This window comes from Ylistrum balloti, unplaced genomic scaffold (genome assembly GCF_031769215.1).
Source record: "Ylistrum balloti isolate Yb309-2 unplaced genomic scaffold, AGI_CSIRO_Ybal_v1 Utg370086, whole genome shotgun sequence".
NCBI classification, from domain to species: domain Eukaryota; kingdom Metazoa; phylum Mollusca; class Bivalvia; order Pectinida; family Pectinidae; genus Ylistrum; species Ylistrum balloti.
This window is the reverse complement of record NW_026782120.1, coordinates 227,616-255,000: the sequence shown is the minus strand read 5'-3', so window position 1 is coordinate 255,000 and position 27,385 is coordinate 227,616. Positions and strand designations below refer to the sequence as shown.

Genomic DNA, 27,385 nt, shown 5'->3' with positions numbered 1-27,385 from the left:
TGTTTCAAATGCGCTCATTTCAGAATACCAATGAAATCAGTTAATGAACTAATGTCGGGCATTGTATTTTGTAAATTGTGGTAATGAATTTCGGTCTTCACTTCCGTTTAACTGATTTTATTTCATTGTTTTTACATGCTATCGTCAGGTATCACGGGATAGGTAACGTATATAGAACGTATGTGAAAGAGATCCGCAACACCAGAGAATAATAGCTTCAAAATCTCACCATATTTCAGTTTTTTCGCGAAAATATTGCTACGTAGTTGGTTATTTTAAACATGAATACCTCCTAACAGTTTGATTTTATTCGTTGCATTGAATTTTAAGTGAAACAGCACTATGTATGCAAATGACTCTAAAACCACATAGACGACGTCATAACACCAATATAAGAAATGCATCAAAGGTAGGATGGTGGGCGTTTCCTTGCTTTTAAAAAGGGGGCTTTTAAACGTCACTATGTCCAAATTTGACAACATATTTAAATGAGTTATGTAAACATGCAAATTCGATTTTCCCGATATTTTCGATTTACGCTTGATCTGGATATACTAATATGTAAGTAATCAACACGGACTAGATGAATTCGATTTTAATTTGCTGGTGATTGGAATATCGAGAAAAGCGGACTTACCTATTACCTATTCACTTTTTTTTTCAAAGTTTTATCATCGCCACCTAGTAAAATGTTACAATGAACTTGTTTTTTTTTCATTGAATGATAAATGACTAACCAGTAATCATTGTTTGATTCCAAGATGAGCTTTTGTATTTTACATTAGTCTTAGACATTGTGAAACACATACTGCTGGCGTCATCTTACAGTGTAAAACAGGTTATCTGTCGTACGACATTTAACGTACACTTACAGAAAAAAACCTAGCGAATAGATACTTTGTTCCTCACTTAAAGATCAGACTTGTGTAATGTATGTTATTTGGGTGATTTTTAGTGTAAGAATAGGGGTGCAGTGCTTGTTGATATGGAGATATTTGAATGTTTAGTGTACTGACCACATCATTGTCATCTTTGTTTTTCTTGACACAAGTTTTGCATTCCACACAAACACAAAATATGATCAATAGATGGAGTAAACTACATACTTAATAAGATTCCTTAATTTTACGTTTATCATGTGTAACGTTGCGATAGCACAGTGGTAAACTCTCCGCTCTCGACTCTAAAGGTGCTTGGATCGAAACCTTTTTTTTCAATAGAAAAGGGAAATTACATGATATCGAAACTTTCACGACATTGTTTCTATTTTGTTTCGTTAGAGGTCATTAAAAAATAATAAAACAATTAAATCGTGGATTGTTTGAGATGTGAAATTTAATCTTAACATCAATCTTTTAATTTCCAAATGGTTTCCAATCACTACAACTTCAGATTATCTCTTAAGCGAGCGAAATTCTTTTTCTCATCAACAACAAAAAAGTGGTATGACATAGATATTTCTATAAGGAACTCTATCAATACATTTAAATCAATTATCAGTAAGACAGAAATAATACATGACAGATGCTTTTAGGTATGGGATTTACGTAATTTAAACATACTTCATTTCCGTTTGAGATATCCTGCCAGATCTCTTGATTGCGCATTTTCAGAGCAAAAGCTGAATGTAGGTGCAGCAACCCATGTGAAGACTTTTATTACTATTTTGATGTTTGTCCCCTATACATTCATAATCGAAATGTATTAATGAGACAGTTACAACCTCTCTTTGAGAATTTAATTACATTTACTAATATATGGCGACCAGAAATTAAGCAAAGATGATGATATCTCTTAATTGCAAAAAAAGTAAAATAGGGATTTGATTGAATGTTTCTCTCTCTGTCTCTCTCTCTCTCTCTGTCTCTCTGTGTCTCTCTATGTCTCTGTCTGTCCCTCTCTTCTCTGTCTCTCTCTCTCCCTGTCTCTGTCTCTCTCTGTCTCTGTCTTTCCCTCTCTGTCTCTGTCTCTCTCTCACTCTGTCTCTATCTCTCAGTCTCTCTCTCTGTCTCTCTCATACTCCCACTCTCTCTCTCTTTCTTTCACTCTCTCTCTCTCTCCGAAAGGGCTTGATATAAGTTGGAAAACTTGTGCCCAATCCCATCTAAATTGTTCAATAAAATATGTTTAAATCAATAAATCAAATTTTCTTGACGAACGGGCCTTATGGTCAGAAATCAATTAAACTTACGTTTCTGTCTTTTCAGAACTGCGGACGCAGGCGAAAAGATTATCAAATGAACAGGCAATCAAACACTCAAAAGGTAAACCATGCCGGTTTCTACTGTACCATGTCTTCTGGTTACAAGTGGGAGAATGCCAACTGTTAATAGGTTATAGTCAGAACACCGAAAAAAATTAGTTTATATCTTCTGAGGGGTTATACCCAGAACTAAACCTCCCAAATACTGTGTATATCTTTTGAGAGGTTATAGTCAGAACTAAACCCCCCAAATACTGTGTATATATTCTGAGGGGTTACAGTCAGAACTAAACCCCCCAAATACTGTGTATACCCCTAAATACTGTGTATGTCTTCTGAGGGGTTACAGTCAGAACTAAACCCCCCAAATACTGTGTATACCCCTAAATACTGTGTATGTCTTCTGAGGGGTTATACCCAGAACTAAACCCCCAAATACTGTGTATGTCCCCTAAATACTGTGTATATATTCTTCTGAGGGGTTATAGTCAGAACTAATACCCCCCAAATACTGTGTATATATTCTGAGGGGTTACAGTCAGAACTAAACCTCCCCCAAATACTGTGTATACTGAGGGTTACAGTCAGAACTAAACCCCCCAAATACTGTGTATGTCTTCTACTGTGTATATATTCTGAGGGTTACAGTCAGAACTAAACCCCCAAATACTGTGTATATATTCTGAGGGTTACAGTCAGAACTAAACCCCCAAATACTGTGTATATATTCTGAGGGTTACAGTCAGAACTAAACCCCCAAATACTGTGTATATATTCTGAGGGTTACAGTCAGAACTAAACCCCCCAAATACTGTGTATACCCCTAAATACTGTGTATGTCTTCTGAGGGGTTATACCCAGAACTAAACCCCCAAATACTGTGTATATATTCTGAGGGTTACAGTCAGAACTAAACCCCCCAAATACTGTGTAAATACTGTGTATATATTCTGAGGGTTACAGTCAGAACTAAACCCCCCAAATACTGTGTATATCTTCTGAGGGTTACAGTCAGAACTAAACCCCCAAATACTGTGTATATATTCTGAGGGTTACAGTCAGAACTAAACCCCCAAATACTGTGTATATATTCTGAGGGTTACAGTCAGTCTTCTGAACTAAACCTCCCAAATACTGTGTATATATTCTGAGGGGTTACAGTTAGAGAACTAAACCCCCCAAATACTGTGTATATCTTCTGAGGGGTTACAGTCAGAACTAAACCCCCAAATACTGTGTATATCTTCTGAGGGGTTACAGTCAGAACTAAACCCCCAAATACTGTGTATATATTCTGAGGGTTACAGTCAGAACTAAACCCCCAAATACTGTGTATATATTCTGAGGGGTTATACCCAGAACTAAACCCCCAAATACTGTGTATGTCTTCTGAGGGGTTACAGTCAGAACTAAACCCCCAAATACTGTGTATATATTCTGAGGGGTTATACCCAGAACTAAACCCCCAAATACTGTGTATATATTCTGAGGGTTACAGTCAGAACTAAACCCCCCAAATACTGTGTATGTCTTCTGAGGGGTTATACCCAGAACTAAACCCCCAAATACTGTGTATATCTTCTGAGGGGTTATCGTCAGAACTAAACCCCCAAATACTGTGTATATCTTCTGAGGGGTTACAGTCAGAACTAAACCCCCAAATACTGTGTATGTCTTCTGAGGGGTTATCGTCAGAACTAAACCCCCCAAATACTGTGTATATCTTCTGAGGGGTTATACCCAGAACTAAACCCCCCAAATACTGTGTATGTCTTCTGAGGGGTTACAGTCAGAACTAAACCCCCCAAATACTGTGTATACCCCTAAATACTGTGTATGTCTTCTGAGGGGTTATACCCAGAACTAAACCCCCAAATACTGTGTATATCTTCTGAGGGGTTACAGTCAGAACTAAACCCCCAAATACTGTGTATATATTCTGAGGGGTTACAGTCAGAACTAAACCCCCCAAATACTGTGTATATATTCTGAGGGGTTACAGTCAGAACTAAACCCCCAAATACTGTGTATATCTTCTGAGGGGTTACAGTCAGAACTAAACCCCCAAATACTGTGTATATCTTCTGAGGGGTTACAGTCAGAACTAAACCCCCCAAATACTGTGTATATATTCTGAGGGTTACAGTCAGAACTAAACCCCCAAATACTGTGTATGTCTTCTGAGGGGTTATCGTCAGAGTTAAACCCCCCAAATACTGTGTATATATTCTGAGGGTTACAGTCAGAACTAAACCCCCCAAATACTGTGTATATATTCTGAGGGTTACAGTCAGAACTAAACCCCCCAAATACTGTGTATATCTTCTGAGGGGTTACAGTCAGAACTAAACCCCCAAATACTGTGTATATCTTCTGAGGGGTTATACCCAGAACTAAACCCCCAAATACTGTGTATGTCTTCTGAGGGTTATAGTCAGAACTAAACCCCCAAATACTGTGTATATATTCTGAGGGGTTACAGTATACCCCTAAATACTACTGTGTATATATTCTGAGGGTTACAGTTACTAGTCCCCAAATACTGTGTATATATTCTGAGGGGTTACATCCTCAAAACTGTGTAACCCCCCAAATACTGTGTATATCTTCTGAGGGGTTACAGACAGAACTAAACCCCCCAAATACTGTGTATATCTTCTGAGGGGTTACAGTAAACCCCCAAATACTGTGTATATCTAAACCCCCAAATACTGTGTATATATTCTGAGGGTTACAGTCAGAACTAAACCCCCCAAATACTGTGTATACCCCTAAATACTGTGTATGTCTTCTGAGGGGTTATACCCAGAACTAAACCCCCAAATACTGTGTATATCTTCTGAGGGTTACAGTCAGAACTAAACCCCCAAATACTGTGTATATCTTCTGAGGGGTTACAGTCAGAACTAAACCCCCAAATACTGTGTATATATTCTGAGGGTTACAGTCAGAACTAAACCCCCCAAATACTGTGTATATCTACTGTGTATGTCTTCTGAGGGGTTACAGTCAGAACTAAACCCCCCAAATACTGTGTATATATTCTGAGGGTTACAGTCAGAACTAAACCCCCAAATACTGTGTATATCTTCTGAGGGGTTATCGTCAGAACTAAACCCCCAAATACTGTGTATATATTCTGAGGGGTTATACCCAGAACTAAACCCCCAAATACTGTGTATATATTCTGAGGGTTACAGTCAGAACTAAACCCCCAAATAAGGTGTATATATTCTGAGGGTTACAGTCAGAACTAAACCCCCCACTGTGTATACTGAGTATACCCCTAAATACTGTGTATATCTTCTGAGGGGTTATATATTCTGAGGGGTTATACAGTCAGAACTAATACCCCCAAATACTGTGTATATATTCTGAGGGGTTACAGTCAGAACTAAACCCCCAAATACTGTGTATATATTCTGAGGGGTTACAGTCAGTCAGTGTATATATTCTGAGGGTTACAGTCAGAACTAAACCCCCAAATACTGTGTATATATTCTGAGGGGTTACAGTCAGAACTAAACCCCCAAATACTGTGTATATATTCTGAGGGTTACAGTCAGAACTAAACCCCCCAAATACTGTGTATATATTCTGAGGGTTACAGTCAGAACTAAACCCCCCAAATACTGTGTATATATTCCCCTAAATACTGTGTATATATTCTGAGGGGTTATCGTCAGAACTAAACCCCCCAAATACTGTGTATATATTCTGAGGGTTACAGTATATATACTGTGTATGGGTTATCTTACTGTGTATATCTTCTGAGGGGTTATACCCAGAACTAAACCCCCAAATACTGTGTATGTCTTCTGAGGGGTTATAACCACAATTGCATCTTAATTTTGTTTCCTGAGTGATTTCGCCCAAACGTAAGACACTCTCTCTTTTTTTGTCATAAACAAGCCATACACGAGTTATATACAATTTGCATATCCTCTCTTAACTCTTATTTGTTTAAATAGTTTGGTCAGTATTTTAAGGAAAGATAATTGATATTGATGAGGTCTTAACAATAACAGTGTAGAGGCTAGACATCTTGTACTAAGGATTAATTGGAAATTTGATTAATTGTAGGAGCAACAATCAGCGGGATCACAGAAAATGAGAGAGGGTATGTATGTGATCACTTCCTTCCAACCAATCGCCATTCCTTTATCTCTTGTTATTATAACCACATTGCGTGAATTCCGATTTACAATCTCAACACACACAGAATTTTTCACCTTGTACATCTGTCTCTGACTATCTCGGTTGCCACTTTTACTCTCTCACAATTTAATCCCACGCAACATCCCTCTCACAATCTCACCAAAAGCATCATCATTCCCACAATCTCACCAAATGCAACATCCCTCTCACAATCTCACCAAAAGCATCATCATTCCCACAATCTCACCAAATGCAACATCCCTCTCACAATCTCACCAAATGCAACATCCCTCTCACAATCTCACCAAATGCAACATCCCTCTCACAATCTCACCAAATGCAACATCCCTCTCACAATCTCACCAAAAGCAACATCGCTCTCACAATCTCACCAAACGCAACATCCCTCTCACAATCTAACCAAACGCAACATCCCTCTCACAATCTCACCAAACGCAACATCCCTCTCACAATCTCACCAAATGCAACATCCCTCTCACAATCTCACCAAAAGCACCATCATTCTCACAATCTCACCAAAAGCATCATCATTCTCACAATCTCACCAAAAGCATCATCATTCCCACAATCTCACCAAACGCATCATCATTCTCACAATCTCACCAAACGCATCATCACTCTCACAATCACTGACCTTTCTTTCTTTTACATTTTCACATTCTCGTTCCGCAAATTCTCTCACATAATCTCGCCACACGCACTCTTGTTTTCCAATAATCTCGCCACAGGCACCCTTGACCTCCCATAATCACGCCACACGCACCCTTGTTCTCAGGTAATCCCGCCACATGTACCCTTTATCTCACATAATCTCGCCACATGCACCCTTGTTCTCACTTAATCTCGCCACATGCACTCTTGATCTCACGTAATCTCGCCACATCCACCCTTGTTTTCACATAATCTCGCCACACGCACCCTTGACCTCCCATAATCTCGCCACACACACCCTTGTTCTCACGTAATCTCGCCACATCCACCCTTGTTCTCACATAATCTCGCCACACGCACCCTTGACCTCCTATAATCTCGCCACACACACACCCTTGTTCTCACGTAATCTCGCCACATGCACCCTTTATCTCACATAATCTCGCCACACGCACTCTTGTTTTCCAATAATCTCGCCACAGGCACCCTTGACCTCCCATAATCACGCCACACGCACCCTTGTTCTCACGTAATCTCGCCACATCCACCCTTTATCTCACATAATCTCGCCACATGCACCGTTGTTCTCACTTAATCTCGCCACATCCACCCTTTATCTCACGTAATCTCGCCACACACACCCTTGTTCTCACGTAATCTCGCCACATGCACCCTTTATCCCACATAATCTCGCCACATGCACCCTTGTTCTCACATAATCACGCCACACGCACTCTTGTTCTCCCATTATCTCGGCACATGCACCCTTGTTCTTCCATTATCTCGGCACATGCACCCTCGATTCCACATAGTTTCGCTACATGCACCCAAGATTCCTCATAATCTCGCCACACGCACCCTTGTTCTCACATAATCTCGCCACACGACCCTTTATCTCACATAATCTCGCCACACACACCCTTTTTCTCACATTGTCTCGCCTTGAGAACTCATTATCTTAAGTGAATATAGTGAAAGTTTCACAAAAATTGAAAACCGGTAAAATTGCCATTTATATTTCTAGAAATTGCAACGAAGAATAGTATAATGATCTAATAAACAGTAATCCGACAAGGCAAACATTTACCAAAAATTCACTGGAATTTTAATTTGTGATTTTTCATCATTTTACAAATGTCATTAAATTGTATGTATTAAAATGAAGTGACCTAACAACAACAATGAAGAAACCCTATATATGTATATAGAGCCTAGAGGTAGCTGTTGAAAAACAGTTAGGTCAAAATAGTCACCTTACATAAAGGACATACCTGAGCCTCAACAGAGTGTAGTGGTCTTATTTCATCTAATTCCTGTAGTATGTGAACGATTCTGAAGTGTTACAGTTCTACATTCAGTTGTGAGAGGTATAGCAATATATATCTATTGGTTGAATGATATCATCAAGTAATAATTTGTACCAATAGTCAAAGTAGTTTAGTTATTGCATCAAAATAAATGACAGGTGCGTCATTCCAAGTTGCCGAGGTTCAAAAACTGAAAACAAAACCTTATAATTGCCAGATATACTCCTCCAGTTTTGGGCAAAATTAAAAACCAATTTATCCTGGAAGGAAATGACGGTAGTTACAAATTTGTGCCAAACCTCACTCTGTAGGCTATTTCACAAAGTTGTAGATATTTTGAACACAACAATTGTACCCAAATCTCGTGGTACTTCCCATATCTCTAGTGAAGAAGTCCATGCATACAACACAGCTTTCACAAAAACATTTGAGTGAGAAAAAGTCAACATCATATCTGATGGTACATATATTAATATCAACAAGAGAAATGACCATCAATTCCAGAGGGCTTCCTATGGAGGACAGAAAAAACGCAACTACTTGTAATTCATATCCATTGTTTTATTCGTGGGATGTGTTTTGGACACTATTGGCCCTTACTAAGACATATACTCAAAATGATCCCGGCCATTAACGGGGCGACAAACCGAATAACAACCATCCCTACCTGTCTATCGTGTCACCCCTTATCCACGCCCCGCCCCTCCCCTATCCTTCCTTTCACGCCCGCCGCTCCCATAATCTCCCTTCCACGCCCCGCTCATTCCTTATCCTTCCTATCATGCCCCGCCCATAACCTCCATTCTAGCCCCCCCCCTCTCTCCCTAATTTCCATTCCACGCCCCGCCCCTCCCCTAACCTCTCTTCCACGTCCCGCCCCTTTCTTACCTCCTTTCAACGACCCGCCTCTTTTTTACCTCCCTTCAACGACCCGCCGCTCCCTTCACCTCCCTTCCACGCCCCTCACCTCCCTTCCCTTTGGGTGGTCGGGTGGTGCAGTGGTAAAGCACTCGCCTTTCACCTAGCCATCCGGGGTTCGATTCCCGGAATGGATGTAAAAAGGTATGGGGTCATCTGCCCGACCACGTGGGTTTTTCCCCCGGATACTCCGGTTTCCTCCCACACTAAGACCCCTCGAGCGCCTCCATCCGAGCCAACAAGAGTGATTAATATAAGTTGGAAAAACTGTAAAATAAATAAAGTTTATTATAACCTTCCTTCCATGCCCCTCACTTCCTTTAACCTCCCTTCTATGCCTTGCCCCTCCACTTACCCCGCACCCCTAATTTCTCATACCTTATTTCTAGTCTCATTATACTACAGTGCTGTCGTCTCCCTCATTCAACGGTACAACAACAACCCAACAACATCCTCACACCTGACAAGCTCCGTATTTATACCAGAAATGTATTTATTGTTATAAAGTTATGGACAGGAATCCGGTATACGAACATTATACCAGAGTGAAGAGACACGACAATTCTATACCTTCATAGGATAACAGCATTATCTGTATCAATTAAGCAATTAAGACGGAGCATTGTTCCGTTTATAATTAATACATGTAGACCTAAGTTAAAATCCAGACAAACAAAAAAACGGAAGCCTGGCCACGACGTCCACCCGTTTACCAGATGAACAATAAGGAATACGTCTATTTTAGGTACAATACACATTGAAATATGGACGTTTATAAATGATATAAACACTATAGAAACCGCCCCCTTCTTTTGTCAATAAAGGATCTAACGATCTAAACAAATTAGAAAGAACGCAAATATCCAAAGGTTGAGCCACGCCCCCTCCAGTACCCCAGTCTTCACGACGTCCTTCAATACACGCTACCTTGAATACGCCATAGATACACATGTACAGAATTGTGAAGAACAGATTAGGTTTTGTATCGTTAGGGGATTGGCGTGTTAGGTACTCGTTATCCAAGCTACTGCTTGATACAATTAATTACAGTATATTACTATGATACAGATGTCGTATCCCGATTGTCTGAAATCCTGAGTCATGGCAATAATTATTATCAACATTTCTCCACTTAATCGACACCTCCACATCGACAAACATACACCTTAACAGAAAATTGTATATGAAATATGACTTTCTTCTAGCGAGTGTAGTAAGGTTAATGTATTGTCATTCCCCGCTTTATAACACTTCTTTACTTAAACCAAACCACCATTTCTTTAATAGCACATCTCGTCCACTTTATCTACTATAACTACATCAGGCCACTTATCTCCTTTATCTACTATAACTACATCAGGTCACTCCCCCCCTTTATCTACTATAACTACATCAGGTCACTTATCTCCTTTATCTACTATAACTACATCAGGTCACTTATCTCCTTTATCTACTATAACTACATCAGGTCACTCCCCCCCCCCTTTATCTACTATAACTACATCAGGTCACTTATCTCCTTTATCTACTATAACTACATAGGTCACTTATCTCCTTTATCTACTATAACTTATCTCCTTTATCTACTATAACTACATCAGGTCACTTATCTCCTTTATCTACTATAACTACATCAGGTCACTTCTCCCCTTTATCTACTATAACTACATCAGGTCACTTATCTCCTTTATCTACTATAACTACATCAGGTCACTTATCTACTATAACCTTTATCTCTCCTTTATCTATAACTACATCAGGTCACTTCCCCCTTTATCTACTATAACTACACCAGGTCACTTCTCCCCTTTATCTACTATAACTACATCAGGTCACTTCTCACCTTTATCTACTATAACTACATCAGGTCACTTCTCCCCTTTATCTACTATAACTACATTAGGTCACTTCTCCCCTTTATCTACTATAACTACATCAGGTCACTTCTCCCCTTTATCTACTATAACTACATCAGGTCACTTCTCCCCTTTATCTACTATAACTACATCAGGTCACTTCTCTCCTTTATCTACTATAACTACATCAGGTCACTCCCCCCCCCCTTTATCTACTATAACTACACCAGGTCACTTCTCCCCTTTATCTACTATAACTACATCAGGTCACTTCTCCCATTTATCTATTATAACTACATCAGGTCACTCCCCCCTTTATCTACTATAACTACATCAGGTCACTTCTCCCCTTTATCTACTATAACTACATCAGGTCACTTCTCTCCTTTATCTACTATAACTACATCAGGTCACTTCTCTCCCTTTATCTACTATAACTACATCAGGTCACTTCTCTCCTTTATCTACTATAACTACATCAGGTCACTTCTCTCCTTTATCTGCTATAACTACATCAGGTCACTTCTCTCCTTTATCTACTATAACTACATCAGGTCACTTCTCTCCTTTATCTACTATAACTACACCAGGTCACTTCTCCCCTTTATCTACTATAACTACATCAGGTCACTTCTCCCCTTTATCTACTATAACTACATCAGGTCACTTCTCCCCTTTATCTACTATAACTACATCAGGTCACTTCTCCCCTTTATCTACTATAACTACATCAGGTCACTTCTCCCCTTTATCTACTATAACTACATCAGGTCACTTCTCTCCTTTATCTACTATAACTACATCAGGTCACTCCCCCCTTTATCTACTATAACTACACCAGGTCACGTCTCTCCTTTATCTACTATAACTACATCAGGTCACTTCTCCCCTTTATCTACTATAACTACACCAGGTCACTTCTCTCCTTTATCTACTATAACTTCATCAGGTCACTTCTCTCCTTTATCTACTATAACTACATCAGGTCACTTCTCCCCTTTATCTACTATAACTACATCAGGTCACTTCTCCCCTTTATCTACTATAACTACATCAGGTCACTTCTCCCCTTTATCTACTATAACTACATCAGGTCACTTCTCCCCTTTATCTACTATAACTACATCAGGTCACTCCCCCCTTTATCTACTATAACTACATCAGGTCACTTCTCTTTATCCTTTATCTACTATAACATAGGTCACTCATCTACTATAACTACATCAGGTCACTCCCCCCTTTATCTACTATAACTACATCAGGTCACTCCTCCCCCCCCTTTATCTACTATAACTACATCAGGTCACTTCTCCCCTTTATCTACTATAACTACATCAGGTCACTTCTCCCCTTTATCTACTATAACTACATCAGGTCACTTCTCCCCTTTATCTACTATAACTACATCAGGTCACTTCTCCCCTTTATCTACTATAACTACATCAGGTCACTTCTCCCCTTTATCTACTATAACTACATCAGGTCACTTCTCCCCTTTATCTACTATAACTACATCAGGTCACTTCTCCCCTTTATCTACTATAACTACATCAGGTCACTTCTCCCCTTTATCTACTATAACTACATCAGGTCACTTCTCCCCTTTATCTACTATAACTACATCAGGTCACTCCCCCACCTTTATCTACTATAACTACATCAGGTCACTTCTCCCATTTATCTACTATAACTACATCAGGTCACTTCTCCCCTTTATCTACTATAACTACATCAGGTCACTTCTCCCCTTTATGTACTATAACTACATCAGGTCACTTCTCCCCTTTATCTACTATAACTACATCAGGTCACTTCTCCCATTTATCTACTATAACTACATCAGGTCACTTCTCCCCTTTATCTACTATAACTACATCAGGTCACTTCTCCCATTTATCTATTATAACTACATCAGGTCACTTCTCCCCTTTATCTACTATAACTACATCAGGTCACTTCTCCCCTTTATCTACTATAACTACATCAGGTCACTTCTCCCCTTTATCTACTATAACTACATCAGGTCACTTCTCCCCTTTATCTACTATAACTACATCAGGTCACTTCTCCCATTTATCTACTATAACTACATCAGGTCACTTCTCCCCTTTATCTACTATAACTACATCTACTGTATCTAACTCTAGATTATCAGAAGGTGATTTTCATTTTTTGTCTTTTGTACAATCTTTAGTTTAGATAAAATAGCTACTAGGCGCTTACTTTTCATCTGAGCTGTGACGGTGAGTTTTTCATGTGTTGTGTTTGGGCATTGCTAAGGGTTTAGGTTCATATGCTTCAGTGTCCATGACGACTATGCCTTTGTCTGCTGGTAAAATCATGATAGATATGTCCTTACTTTCAAAGTGTAATGCGTTCTTTCTGAGAAATGATTAGTGTCGCTATAACATACATAACGTCACATTAATTTGAGACTTCAAGCAAGATACATCGTGCAAAAACATCCCAGCTTACTTAAGCATGATAGCTTTGATTTTAGTGATTACAACTTATTTCTAAAACCTCTATTGACGTAGAGTATTTAACTAAAATCGATGTGTTGATTTAAAGACTGCTTGCCTCACCTAGCAGCAACATCCTCGTCCTAACTGCCTTGTCATCATGATCAATATTTCTTGCCTGACTAGCATATGATTTTGTTTAATTGATCATCTATGTTTACCGAATAACAATTTCCTTATTAATTGTGACAATAATCTTTTTAATCAAAAACTTAATTATCTTGTATAATTTCAGTCAGCCAGTAATTACTTGGCATTTGGCCAAAAATCGCTTTACCTTTGATGTCTAAAATTATTTGATGTTATTATTTTTTTAAATGCTTGTTTAGACTTCTATGAACATCACATATGATACAATAAAGCGTTCGTCTTAACTTATCTAAGTTACATTGGAATGGAGAGATATATTTCGACTGACTACTTACTGAATAACAGAACTTTAATCTTATTAAGAGCGCTTGGAAATATCGGCTGGTGGGCAAAAAAATCTAACTCAAAATAGTCCAAGAGTGCACCAGATTTAATACAAATTTGTCTACAAAAATGCCCCTGAAATATCTAGACAATTAAGAGTCTCCGAGATTTGACGTAATATTCATGCAACGTTTAAAATTTGTTCGAATATTGGCACGGTTCAGGTATATATATATATAGTTGAACTTCGTTATTTCGAAGTCGACGGAACAATTGGAAAACTTGGAGTTGTCACAGTATTCGATTTAAGTGAGATCAAAAATGTTTGGTGAAAAGTTTGGCCGCGAGAGATTAAATACCTCGAATTAAACTGTGTGTTCGAGTTATAAAAGTTCGAGATAAAAAGGTTTGTATATAAAAGCTTAGGTGTTTAGATATACGTGTTAAAGTTTATGGTTATTCTCAGTATAATTTTAAAATGAGAAACACTTCGCATATCGTGTATATCAAAATACAAAACATTAACAAAGTTCTATGCCAATGACCAACGCGACTTTGTGGTTTCGAAGATGAAAGATACAAGACGTCAGCACAGTAGGGCATTCATTAATACTCAAGAACGGACAAGTTATAAAACTAAATAGTGACTTAGATTGTAAAAGCCTTATTCACTCTGTTACGCCTCCACGACAATTTATAACTTCAACTCCGAATAACCTTGCTATTCTTTATTGCCATGGATAGCCGTAAACAACAACAAAACAGAAATAACAAATAATCACACATTAGAATTTACATATCTGACATTTCGACACACAGGCAGAACCACGCGTTATGTTACGTTACAATTTTCAGCAAGCAAATTATCAAACACACAAACCTACACTGTCGTGGTATTCTGGATTGTGTATAGAGCATCCCAGATGCCGTAAGGTAGAAGTGACTATCGTCCCAGATGTTTCATTGTCACTTGGCATGCATACATTGCAACTGGCAGACGACAACACGTCTGCAAAACGTTATCAAAACGAAACCACTTCCGGTGGGTAAAACTAATGTCCGGACCAAAATACTGAACAAGAATCCAGGATTTAAGCGACTCTGGCGGCGTAACATACTCTATCACCTGTCCAACTTGCCTCGACAGCTATATGTGACAGACCGGAATTGCCCAATCCGCAATGGGTCAAATCCGCTGACTGCAGATTTTGTTCACCAGAAACGCGAAATATCCGTTGAGTGAACATTTGGCAAACCGACGAACATTTGCATAATGGTGACATTGTTGTTTCACTACAACAACACTACCTACATACTTACATACCTATACATCCATAACGAGAGACAGGCAGTTTTACTTCAACGTACATAGGTAGTAAGTAACACAGAGAACATACGTATAAACACAAAGCCACAAAACAATAACAAGATAACAAGAGGACACAGTTTTCCACCATTATAAAGAAGGAGCAGGCTAAATCTGAGGAAGTATTCTTTCTGTGAACGGGTGGTAAACCACTGGAATTCACTTCCTAATGCCGTTGTAATATCACCAACAATCAAAACTTTCGAATCCCGATTGGATAATCATTGGAGGCAAACTGAATGTGTTTATAATCGTGAACTAGACAATAACACACTGATCCATATTCGGGATTCTAACTTTTTAAAACTCTGATCTGGATATATAGGCTTAATAAGCCTGCGTCCAGTATATTATCATTACACGTATTATAATAAGCATATCAATATCAGCGCAATGATATCCTGGCCTTCGGACATTGTTGTGTGTACAAAAACGAGAGTACAGTGTATATAAAACAAACGTAAAAATAGGCGATAAAATATCATTTTTAAAAGAATAATTCCATGTTTTTGATTTATTTGCAGAAATAAAAAGGACGTTTGAACTTTTTGATAAAGATAAAAACGGTAAGATAACGGAGAGAGAACTCACAGACGTCATGCGAGCTTTAGGTCAAAATCCGACGTCACAGCACGTGCGGGCGATTATAGCGGAAGTTGATAAGGACAGTAAGTATAAATACTAAGCGTAAATACAACACAGAAAATACCGAAAATTAAAAAAAAAATAACTTAAACGCAAATTAAATAAGGTTTAATTATAAACAAAACAAAAATTTACACACAAATCCATAAAAAGTACAAGGAAAATCGGACCAGGTGTTCCGAACGGGTTGAAGACTTCAGCTTCATCAACAACACTACTCTTGGAGATAAATTTTTTACCTCACGACCTGATGGAAAACATTCCAACAAACTACAGGTCTGATTTTGTATAATTATCAGTGTGTATGGAGATAAAGCCCATTCTCACGACCTGATGGAACATTTTCCAACAAACTACAGGTCTGGTTTTGTATAGTTGTCAGTGTGTATGGAGATAAAGCCCATTCTCAAGAACTGATGGAACATTTTCCAACAAACTACAGGTCTGGTTTTGTATAGTAATTAGTGTGTATGGCGATAAAGCCCATTCTCACGACCTGATGGAACATTTTCCAACAAACTACAGGTCTGATTTTGTATAGTTGTCAGTGTGTATGGAGATAAAGCCCATTCTCACGACCTGATGGAACATTTTCCAACAAACTACAGGTCTGAACTTTTGTATCAAATAACAGTGTGTATGGAGATAAAGCCCATTGTTAAATCATAACTATGATGGAACATTTTCCAACAAACTACAGGTCTGGTTTTGTATAGTATTCAGTGTGTATGGAAAAAAGCCCATTCTCACGCTGTATGAACATTTTCAACACTACAGGTCATGGTTTTGTATAATTATCAGTGTGTATGTCATATCACTGCCCATTCTTGAACACAGACAGCTGTATGGAACATTTTCCAACAAACAGGTATGAACTCGTCGACTCATCAAATAACAATTGTTTCACTATAATCTATAGGTGTTTGTTAAATCATAACTATGGATGGAACTTTCACCTATGATTAAGATTTTGTGGGATGGTTCAATATCGTATTTAAAAAAGGACATGACAGCTGTATGATGTATCATCACTGACGAGTCATTGAAGGAAGAAACAGCAGTATGATGTCATATCACTGACGAGTCATTGAACGACAGAACAGCTGTATGATGTAACATCACTGACGATTCCTAGAAGGACGAAACAGCAGTATGATGTAACATCACTGACGAGTCTTAGAAGGACGAAACATCTGTATGCTGTAACATCACTGAAGATACCGAGAAGGACGAAATAGCTGTATGATGTAACATCACTGAAGAGACCTAGAAGGACGAAACAGCTGTATGATGTAATATCACTGACGAGACCTAGAAGGACGAAACAGTTGTATGATGTAACATCACTGACGAGTTCTAGAAGGACGAAACAGCTGTATGATGTAACATCACTGACGAGACCTAGAAGGATGAAACATCTGTATTGTGTAACATCACTGAAGATACCTAGAAGGACGAAACAGCTGTATGATGTAACATCACTGAAGAGACCTAAAAGGACGAAACAGCTGTATGATATAACAGCACTGACGAGTCATTTAAGGACGAAACAGCTGTATTATGTAACATCACTGAAGAGACCTAGAAGGACGAAACAGCTGTATGATGTTACATCACTGACGAGACCTAGAAGGACGAAACAACTGCATGATGTAACAACACTGACGAGTCTTAGAAGGACGAAACAGCTGTATGATATAGCATCATGACGAGTCCTAGAAGGACGAAACAGCTGTATGATATAGCATCACTGACGAGTCCTAGAAGGACGAAACAGCTGTATAATATAACATCACTGACGAGTCCTAGAAGGACGAAACAGCTGTATGATGTAGCATCACTGACGAGTCCTAGAGGGACGAAACAGCTGTATGATATAACATCACTGACGAGTCCTAGAAGGACGACACAGCTGTATGATATAACATCACTGACGAGTCCTAGAGGGACGACACAGCTGTATGATATAACATCACTGACGAGTCCTAGAAGGACGAAACAGCTGTATGATATTACATCACTGACGAGTCCTAGAAGGACGAAACAACTGTATGATATAACATCACTGACGAGTCCTAGAAGGACGAAACAGATGTATGATATAACATCACTGACGAGTCCTAGAAGGACGAAACAGCTGTATAATATAACATCACTGACGAGTCCTAGAAGGACGAAACAGCTGTATGATGTAGCATCACTGACGAGTCCTAGAGGGACGAAACAGCTGTATGATATAACATCACTGACGAGTCCTAGAAGGACGACACAGCTGTATGATATAATATCACTGACGAGTCCTAGAGGGACGACACAGCTGTATGATATAACATCACTGACGAGTCCTAGAAGGACGAAACAGCTGTATGATATTACATCACTGACGAGTCCTAGAAGGACGAAACAACTGTATGATATAACATCACTGACGAGTCCTAGAAGGACGAAACAGCTGTATGATATTACATCACTGACGAGTCCTAGAAGGACGAAACAACTGTATGATATAACATCACTGACGAGTCCTAGAAGGACGAAACAGCTGTATGATACAGTTTATCCTATTTATCTTATACAGTATCTAATTCTATGTTCTTTTTCTTTTTCATTCCCTCTGTGTGTTTTATGAGATTTATACTGAGTAATTCTTCGGATGAGGACTATAAGAACGCTTTAAATACTTCTATTTTAGATGATGGTGAAATAGACTTTGAAGAATTCGTTTCGATGATGTCGAAAAAATGGCGAGACCTAGAAAAGGAAGAGGAAGAAATAAAGAAAGCTTTTAAGGTAGAATTTCGAAGTTTGCAATTCATTTGTATGTTGTTTTTTTATTATTTTATTTACATGTGAAACTAGGGTAAAAGCGAACAAAAGAAACTTTTACATTGAGACTCATGAATAAAACCAGATGTTCCATAAAAGTAAGCGTCTCTTGCTTCATCGACGATACGCGCCATGTAACGTTGGGTCAATCCAAGTAAGTTATGTCACGTTCTCAAATGAGAACAAAGGAAACAACAAAGAAACCAACAGACAACCTAACGAGCATCAAACACGTGCAGCTTCATATCGCACGAAGAAATAGAATAGTTTCAGTGAGATCATTGCATACAGAAATAATTCTCAATGATGACCATAAAACTTCCCCATAAATTCCAGTAAACTACATCTTTTGAAGGCGTGTGTTACGAGTTTTTCCTTCAGTTTACGACATCTTACGCGAAAATCGTAAGTAGACTCTGGAATATAGAATCAACTGCGACATGTCAACACCATAGGTTGTGGACGCAGGAATGTTGCTATCTAGAAATGAAAAAAGGACAACTGGACTTATCGTACAGCTAAATGGTTGGCTGTCCTTGTTCGATTGGCCGAAACAATACTTGAGTGGTAAACGCTACCATGAAAATGATTTATACATTTTCAATCTTACTTAAATTTTCAGAACAGTAAGTCCGGTTCGAAAACATATTTTTGATGTGACTTATAAAAATATTCAATTTCGATGGTTTTTGGAATCGGGGTCGCTCACAAAAATCAGGTCGCATTCCTACTTCTATTAGCAATAGTACTTCCCAATTTCGATTTTGTTTTTTGAAGGTGAAGTTTCTCACATTATTGAAAAAAATTTAAGTGGAACTCTTTTGTTTTTAAAAACCCGGGGAAATGTGTAGGAAATAAGTGTTATTGTGACCTAATGCATCTGTTTGTTGTCTTGAGGTTTTTGACAGAAACGGAGATGGTATGATTGAAATGCGTGAACTGAAAGCTGTTTTAACTGGTCTGGGAGAAAAGATGACAGAAGAGGAATTTCAGAGCCTGATGCGCGAGGCGGATCTAGACGGCAACGGTGTTATCACTTACGAAGGTATGTATTATACGGGAAAATTTAATATAACAATGAAATGACTTTATCCACGTGATAGGTAGAGATTTTAAACATTAAACTAACGCGTTGAACCTGAATGTTCTCACTTGACATTTATAATTCCCAGGAAAAAGCAGTTTAATACTTCAATTCTTTCAATATTCATCCTACTTTGTTTACCTTGTTCTTATTTGAGAACGTGACATTACTTATCTCGATTGATCAAGAGTTACATGGCGGGTGTTGTCGACGAAGAAGAAGTCGCTTAAGATTTTGGAACATCTGGGCTTGTATTCATGAAACCATTCTCATGCTCAAGCATAGATTTTGTGCTCAAACAAGCCTTTTTATCATTCGTCTAAATCATAGAAAATAATACAAATGTCAAATATAAGCATTGAATATAGCTTTGGCTTGAAGTCCTTTCAATTTTTTTAATCTTTGGCAAAATCAGCCTTATTTATTAATTTTTAACTTAAACAAGACATAAGGCTTGAGCACAAAATTCATGCTTGAGCATGAGAACGGTTTCATGAATACGGACCCTGGTCTCAATGTCCTTGTACATTTTCAGGGGTAAATCTTTTCTTCGCTTGTATATTGCCATTGTTTACATGTCGGTGTTATCTTTGTGTTTTTAGGAAAGCAAACGCAAATTGTTAGCATTACCAGCAATATTCATAAGTCGTTGGCAGCGCATGCGCTGGTGATACCCAACTGTTTTTGGTCAGGTAACACCTTCGCAATGTCATATAGTGGTAAATATTTACCATCGTAGAATTGATAAATGACCATACGTCCGTCTTAATTTTGTCTGGATGATATCACAAAAATATAACAGCTATTAACATGAAACTTTATAAGTAGATAAATCAAGGTAAGAGAAGTGCAGTGTACAAGAACGATAACTCTCTTTTGCATAATTAAGGAGATATTGCACTTTGTTATTTTCCATACTGAAACTTTGTCAAAATTCGCCCATTTGGAACTAGTGTCTATTCGGTTCTTTTTTTTTAACTTCGCGTATGTCATTACATTTGTAATTACAATGATATGTTTTGTCTTTTATTTATTTACTTATTTTTTTCATTTTTTTCTTTTATTTTGCAGAGTTTTCCTCAGTTCTAGCAAACAAATTTATCTGATGTTTGGAAGCGAAACCATGACTGTTGCGGTGATAGATTTTGAGACATATGCAGTCTCCCGATACAACCCCCGAATCATCCCGGAGAAGATGTACGAGGCATTTTCCGGACCCGAGATTGGTTCCCAATGTTAGTCTTGTACTGTATAAGAACATTTTTGCTGGTAAAATGTTGACGACGCATTGTTCAACAAGAACCGTTTCCTGCTTTGAAACTTTTATCGTTAATATTGTATTTAGAGAAAGATGAATTCCTTTTATGGATTCTTTTTACGTACTTCATTTTTTTCCATGTAGAAGAAATCACTTTGATTTTATCTTATTTTATCAATCTTATTTGAACAATGTTTATCTTAGTTGATCAATGTTTATCTTAGTTTATCAATGTTTATCTTAGTTGATCAATGTTTATCTTAGTTTATCAATGTTTATCTTAGTTGATCAATGTTTATCTTAGTTGATCAATGTTTATCTTATTTTATCAATGTTTATCTTATTTATCAATGTTTATCTTATTTTATCAATGTTTATCTTAGTTTATCAATGTTTATCTTAGTTTATCAATGTTTATCTTACTTGATCAATGTTTATCTTACTTCATCAATGTTTATCTTAGTTGATCAATGTTTATCTTATTTGATCAATGTTTATCTTATTTATCAATGTTTATCTTATTTTATCAATGTTTATCTTAGTTGATCAATGTTTATCTTACTTTATCAATGTTTATCTTAGTTGATCAATGTTTATCTTAGTTGATCAATGTTTATCTTAGTTGATCAATGTTTATCTTAGTTGATCAATGTTTATCTTAGTTGATCAATGTTTATCTTAGTTTATCAATGTTTATCTTAGTTGATCAATGTTTATCTTACTTCAATGTTTATCAATGTTTATCTTATTTGATCAATGTTTATCTTAGTTGATCAATGTTTATCTTAGTTGATCAATATTTATCTTAGTTGATCAATGTTTATCTTAGTTGATCAATGTTTATCTTATTTTATCAATGTTTATCTTATTTGATCAATGTTTATCTTAGTTGATCAATGTTTATCTTAGTTGATCAATGTTTATCTTATTTCATCAATGTTTATCTTAGTTGATCAATGTTTATCTTACTTTATCAATGTTTATCTTAGTTGATCAATGTTTATCTTAGTTGATCAATGTTTATCTTAGTTGATCAATGTTTATCTTACTTTATCAATGTTTATCTTATTTTATCAATGTTTATCTTAGTTGATCAATGTTTATCTTATTTTATCAATGTTTATCTTAGTTTATCAATGTTTATCTTATTTGATCAATGTTTATCTTATTTGATCAATGTTTATCTTAGTTGATCAATGTTTATCTTAGTTGATCAATGTTTATCTTATTTTATCAATGTTTATCTTATTTTATCAATGTTTATCTTAGTTGATCAATGTTTATCTTATTTGATCAATGTTTATCTTAGTTTATCAATGTTTATCTTAGTTGATCAATGTTTATCTTATTTGATCAATGTTTATTTTATTTCATCAATGTTTATCTTATTTTATCAATGTTTATCTTAGTTGATCAATGTTTATCTTAGTTGATCAATGTTTATCTTAGTTTATCAATGTTTATCTTATTTTATCAATGTTTATCTTAGTTGATCAATGTTTATCTTATTTTATCAATGTTTATCTTAGTTTATCAATGTTTATCTTAGTTTATCAATGTTTATCTTAGTTTATCAATGTTTATCTTATGAGCAAATTAACACAACTTGATGCACATTGATCCATTAAATTAAACATTTAAAAAAACATTCAGGAGCAAATTAAACCGAGTGTAGTTCCTACACTGGACACCATTAAGTGGAATCCAAACAACGTTATTTTCTTCTTGATATGCAGGAAGGATTGGGCCATTGAACTGAGTCCTTTCTTTACTTATCTTTATTTAATCTTTGGTAAGGTTAGATTTTCAATTGACGTGTGTGATAAATCAATATCACACAACAAGCAGTTGTTGTGTATATTTCTTTCACTCGAGTTAGCCATTTTTCAAAGGTTGCAAAAGCGAATATTTTTGTACCTAGCTAAAAAACTAACAATAGTGGATATGATTCCATTCACAACATTCGAGGTTGTGTGACCTGTTTCTGGTACAATAAACCACCTACTTCGAACGTCCGAACGTCCGAACGTCCGAACCACCTGTTCTGTTCCAAGTATTCTAATAACTGACAATTTCAGAAATATGTAGATTTTTTTACTCATAACAAGCGAATTAGCGGGTTTATTATCTTCAAAACAATAAATTGATAAAGACACTTACCAAAAATTCAAATTATTACAACAGCAATTGTTAACTACTTGTTGGGCTAGTGTTTGAAGCGCCATTCAGGTCAAAGTTCATCAAAACGCGTTTACAGTTTATACAATATGAGGTTAAAATGTTGATACAACAGTTTTACTGGTTAATTGATGCCTTAAGGGTGGAATTGTAAGCAGTGGTCGTGGCAGAAAATGATGTCCACGTCTTCAAGTGAAAAACGGTTTTACCAGTTACTCCTGTTTACCCCATGAGGGAGTTAGATTTGTTTTATTCGTATGGTTGACATTAGTATACAGTCGAACCTCGTTATCTGGAACTCGGCGGGGTCATAGGAAAAACTTCGAGAAAACCGAGTTTTCGTTTTAAGTAATTTGAATGTTTTGTGTAAAGTAAGGCAAGGTCCGACTAAATGCTTCGAATTAAACGACATTTTTGAGTTCGAGATAACGAGGTTCGACTTATTTAATGTTCCACTCACAATATATCGTTGGTGTGATAATTTTGTATTCTGTATTTCATCTGAACAAGGCTGACCGCGTAAAATATTGTCATTATAATAAAATGGATTTTTGATGTCACAATTTGTCTTTTTCTTTATAAACATTCCTTTGTAAATATTGGAGATGTGGAATAAGGTTGATATTCAGCGAGAATGGAGTTCTTCTTATAAAAAAGTTTTTTCTGCTAAAACGTTATAAATGTCCACAAAGAGACACACGTTGGTGTATTTGATATATCCCTCCCGATATTTTAGAGATCGTTGGTTTGAAAGGTTTGTAGAGGTGGAATATAAGGGCTGTATTTATCACATGTACCTGATGTGATAGTAAGATCATCGGTAAATTACGAAAGTTATTGAATTATGGAGCGAGTGTACCTCGTCGTCCTCAATTTGATTATTTCGATGTCTTGGATTCCTCAGGAAGCTGAGAAAACTATCGTTCTTTAACCTTATTGCTCTTGACGTCATGCGGCGGACTTCTTGCATGTTGTTCAGTGAAGTAGTCACTAGATTCCACAGGGACATTTTACCGTAAAATATCTGTACAGGACAATAAACCTAACAGCAGCAAATCTAGAGTGAACAAGTTTATATGATAGCTACTTCACAGTTTGTAAGACTCAACATAAGTAAGCTTCACGTCTCTTAATCTTTCCAGTTTAATTAAGACGTTTTTGCTAAACAAATCAACAATAAAAATACATCAACATTATTTTCCAACAGTATTGTTTATTTTTCAGTGAATAGGTCCAAAACAGACAGACTGAACTAATAAGGTAAGAAAAGCAGATTTTTTTCATTGGTGATGTATATAAATGGAAGGTAAGAAAAAACTCATGTTTTCATAACAATTTACATATCAAATCGCTATGAACATAGGAACTATCAGCTGTGTTATGTTATTACACGTGCAATCAACCCACGCGTAAGTCCGTGATGAAGGATATTCTAAATGGAAAGTAACGCATTTTCCCAAAGCTATACATCAAGCAATTGACGTGCAGTGATTTTGTTGTGTGTACATCGCGTGACTTAAGATAGATAAAAGTTAAGTTTCGGACATATATATGTGGGATTTGTTACGTTGATAGAACGTATCGATTTCCTATCAATACAATCAGACGGTACCAATTTGTACTGAAACTAACTGTAAATATTACACTTAAAACCAAGATGCTTAAATGCTTTAATATAACTTTATCAGATAACTGTTTTGTTATCAGTGTAATAACACCCATCATCTACATACCCTGTTATCAGTGTGATAACTCCCATCATCTACCTACCCTGTTATCAGTGTGATAACACACATCATCTACCTACCCTGTTATCAGTGTGATAACTCACATCATCTACATACCCTGTTATCAGTGAGATAACACTCATCATCTACCTACCCTGTTATCAGTGTGATGACTCCCATCATCTACCTACCCTGTTATCAGTGTGATAACACACATCATCTACCTACCCTGTTATCAGTTTAATAACACCCATCATCTACCTACCCTGTTATCAGTGTGATAACACACATCATCTACCTACCCTGTTATCAGTGTGATAACTCCCATCATCTACCTACCCTGTTATCAGTGTGATAACACACATCATCTACCTACCCTGTTATCAGTGTGATAACACCCATCATCTACCTACCCTGTTATCAGTGTGACAACTCACATCATCTACCTAACCTGTTATCAGTGTGATAACACATCATCTACCTACCCTGTAATCAGTGTGACAACACCGATCATCTACCTACCCTGTTATCAGTGTGATAATATCCATCATCTACCTACCCTGTTATCAGTGTGATAACTCAAATCATCTACCTACCCTGTTATCAGTGAGATAACACACATCATCTACCTACCCTGTTATCAGTGTGATAACACCTATCTTCTACCTACCCTGTTATCAGTGTGATAACACACATCATCTACCTAACCTGTTATCAGTGTGATAACACCCATTATCTACCTACCCTGTCATCAGTGTGATAACTCCCATCATCTACATACCCTGTAATCAGTGTGATAACTCCCATCATCTACCTACCCTGTTATCAGTGTGACAACACCCATCATCTACCTACCCTGTTATCAGTGTGATAACTCCCATCATCTACCTACCCTGTTATCAGTGTGATAACTCCCATCATCTACCTACCCTGTCATCAGTGTGATAACACCCATCATCTACCTACCCTGTTATCAGTGTGATAATATCCATCATCTACCTACCCTGTTATCAGTGTGATAACACCCATCATCTACCTACCCTGTTATCAGTGTGATAACACCCATCATCTACCTACCCTGTTATCAGTGTGATAACACCCATCATCTACCTACCCTGTTATCAGTGTGATAATATCTGTCACATCAATCGTGTAATAATACAGAAATTGCCTGGGACATCATGTCATAGAAATTGTCACGTGAGAAAGATCGATATGGTGAGATGTCTCCGGTTTAGATTATATATTCACGAATGTTTGTGATATGATCGACAGAATCTCCCATTTACTTATATATATATACTTCCTTCACCAAATGATGATCGTAAGAAAAAAACTTTTTTAAAATACTTAAACAAACTTTGATGCAGGAAAATTGACTTTAGGAAATACTTAAACTAACTTTGATACACGAAAACTGACTTTATCAAATATATCAGAATATTGTTACAAAGAAAAGTTTAGTTTGTCACAATCTGTAAAGAAACACTACTTCTATCATATACCTGTATGGATCTCTACTGTGACTACGTGACCGATCTGACAATTCAACAACGCCCTAAGGCGTGGAGCAAGAAATCATGGACTTAAAATATTCTGTTGTTTTCGATCGGTACAATTAGCCTTGGTAACATTTGCATTGAATATTGGAAATTGTGGTGTTCAAAATAAGTTACAAAAGTAATTGAAAAGCAATCTTCTGAAATATTTCTGCACGCAAGGAGAGAAAGTTTTAATATATGTAATTACTTTTCCAGTATAAGGAGATACATTCTCCTGGGGTTGCTCTTGTTGTCGCCTGAAAACGTTCGTTTTATACAAGAAAACGTTCATTGCTTTAACGTTTTCATTTTTGCTCTATGCTAGATGCATTCTAAAATATCCCCCACCGCCCTTCTTCAAAAAATTACTGCTTGCTTAAACATCCATTTGCAGCCCACTTTTAATGTTCGCCTTATTTACAAATGGCTAAAAAGATCAGAAGTGAACTGCGATGAACATGCCCCTGGGCACAGTATATCCTAGTTATATATACAGTCGAACCTCATTATGTAGAACTCCTATAACTCGACAACATCGTTTAATTCGAAGCATTTCGTCGGTTCCTGCTCAATTTCACACGCAACATTCGACCTCATTTAAACCGAATACTCGCTTATCTCGAAGATTCCCCATGGTCCCGTCGAGTTCGAGATAACGAGGTTCGACTGTGTGTTTTAGTCTATATATGTGGTTATCGTGGAGGAGTCGA

General features: G+C 37.2%; 1 protein-coding gene across 1 annotated transcript; it reads left to right on the top strand.

Moving 5' to 3' along the window:
• The first annotated feature begins 352 nt into the window (after positions 1-352).
• Positions 353-21,077, top strand: LOC132549880 (neo-calmodulin-like). Its single transcript, XM_060213848.1, has 6 exons — positions 353-409; positions 6,287-6,323; positions 15,941-16,084; positions 18,754-18,851; positions 19,785-19,932; positions 21,043-21,077. The coding sequence occupies exons 1-6, from the start codon at positions 353-355 to the stop codon at positions 21,075-21,077; spliced, it is 519 nt and encodes a 172-aa protein (XP_060069831.1).
• Positions 21,078-27,385: the final 6,308 nt, after the last annotated feature.

Bases quoted from the DNA above. Each gene is read 5' to 3' on its own strand.
- LOC132549880 (XM_060213848.1), top strand. From the start codon at position 353: ATGACTCTAAAACCACATAGACGACGTCATAACACCAATATAAGAAAT. The intron at 410-6,286 runs GTAGGATGGTGG...GATTAATTGTAG, and splicing joins ATATAAGAAATGCATCAAAG to GAGCAACAATCAGCGGGATC. The intron at 18,852-19,784 runs GTAGAATTTCGA...TGTTGTCTTGAG, and splicing joins AAATAAAGAAAGCTTTTAAG to GTTTTTGACAGAAACGGAGA.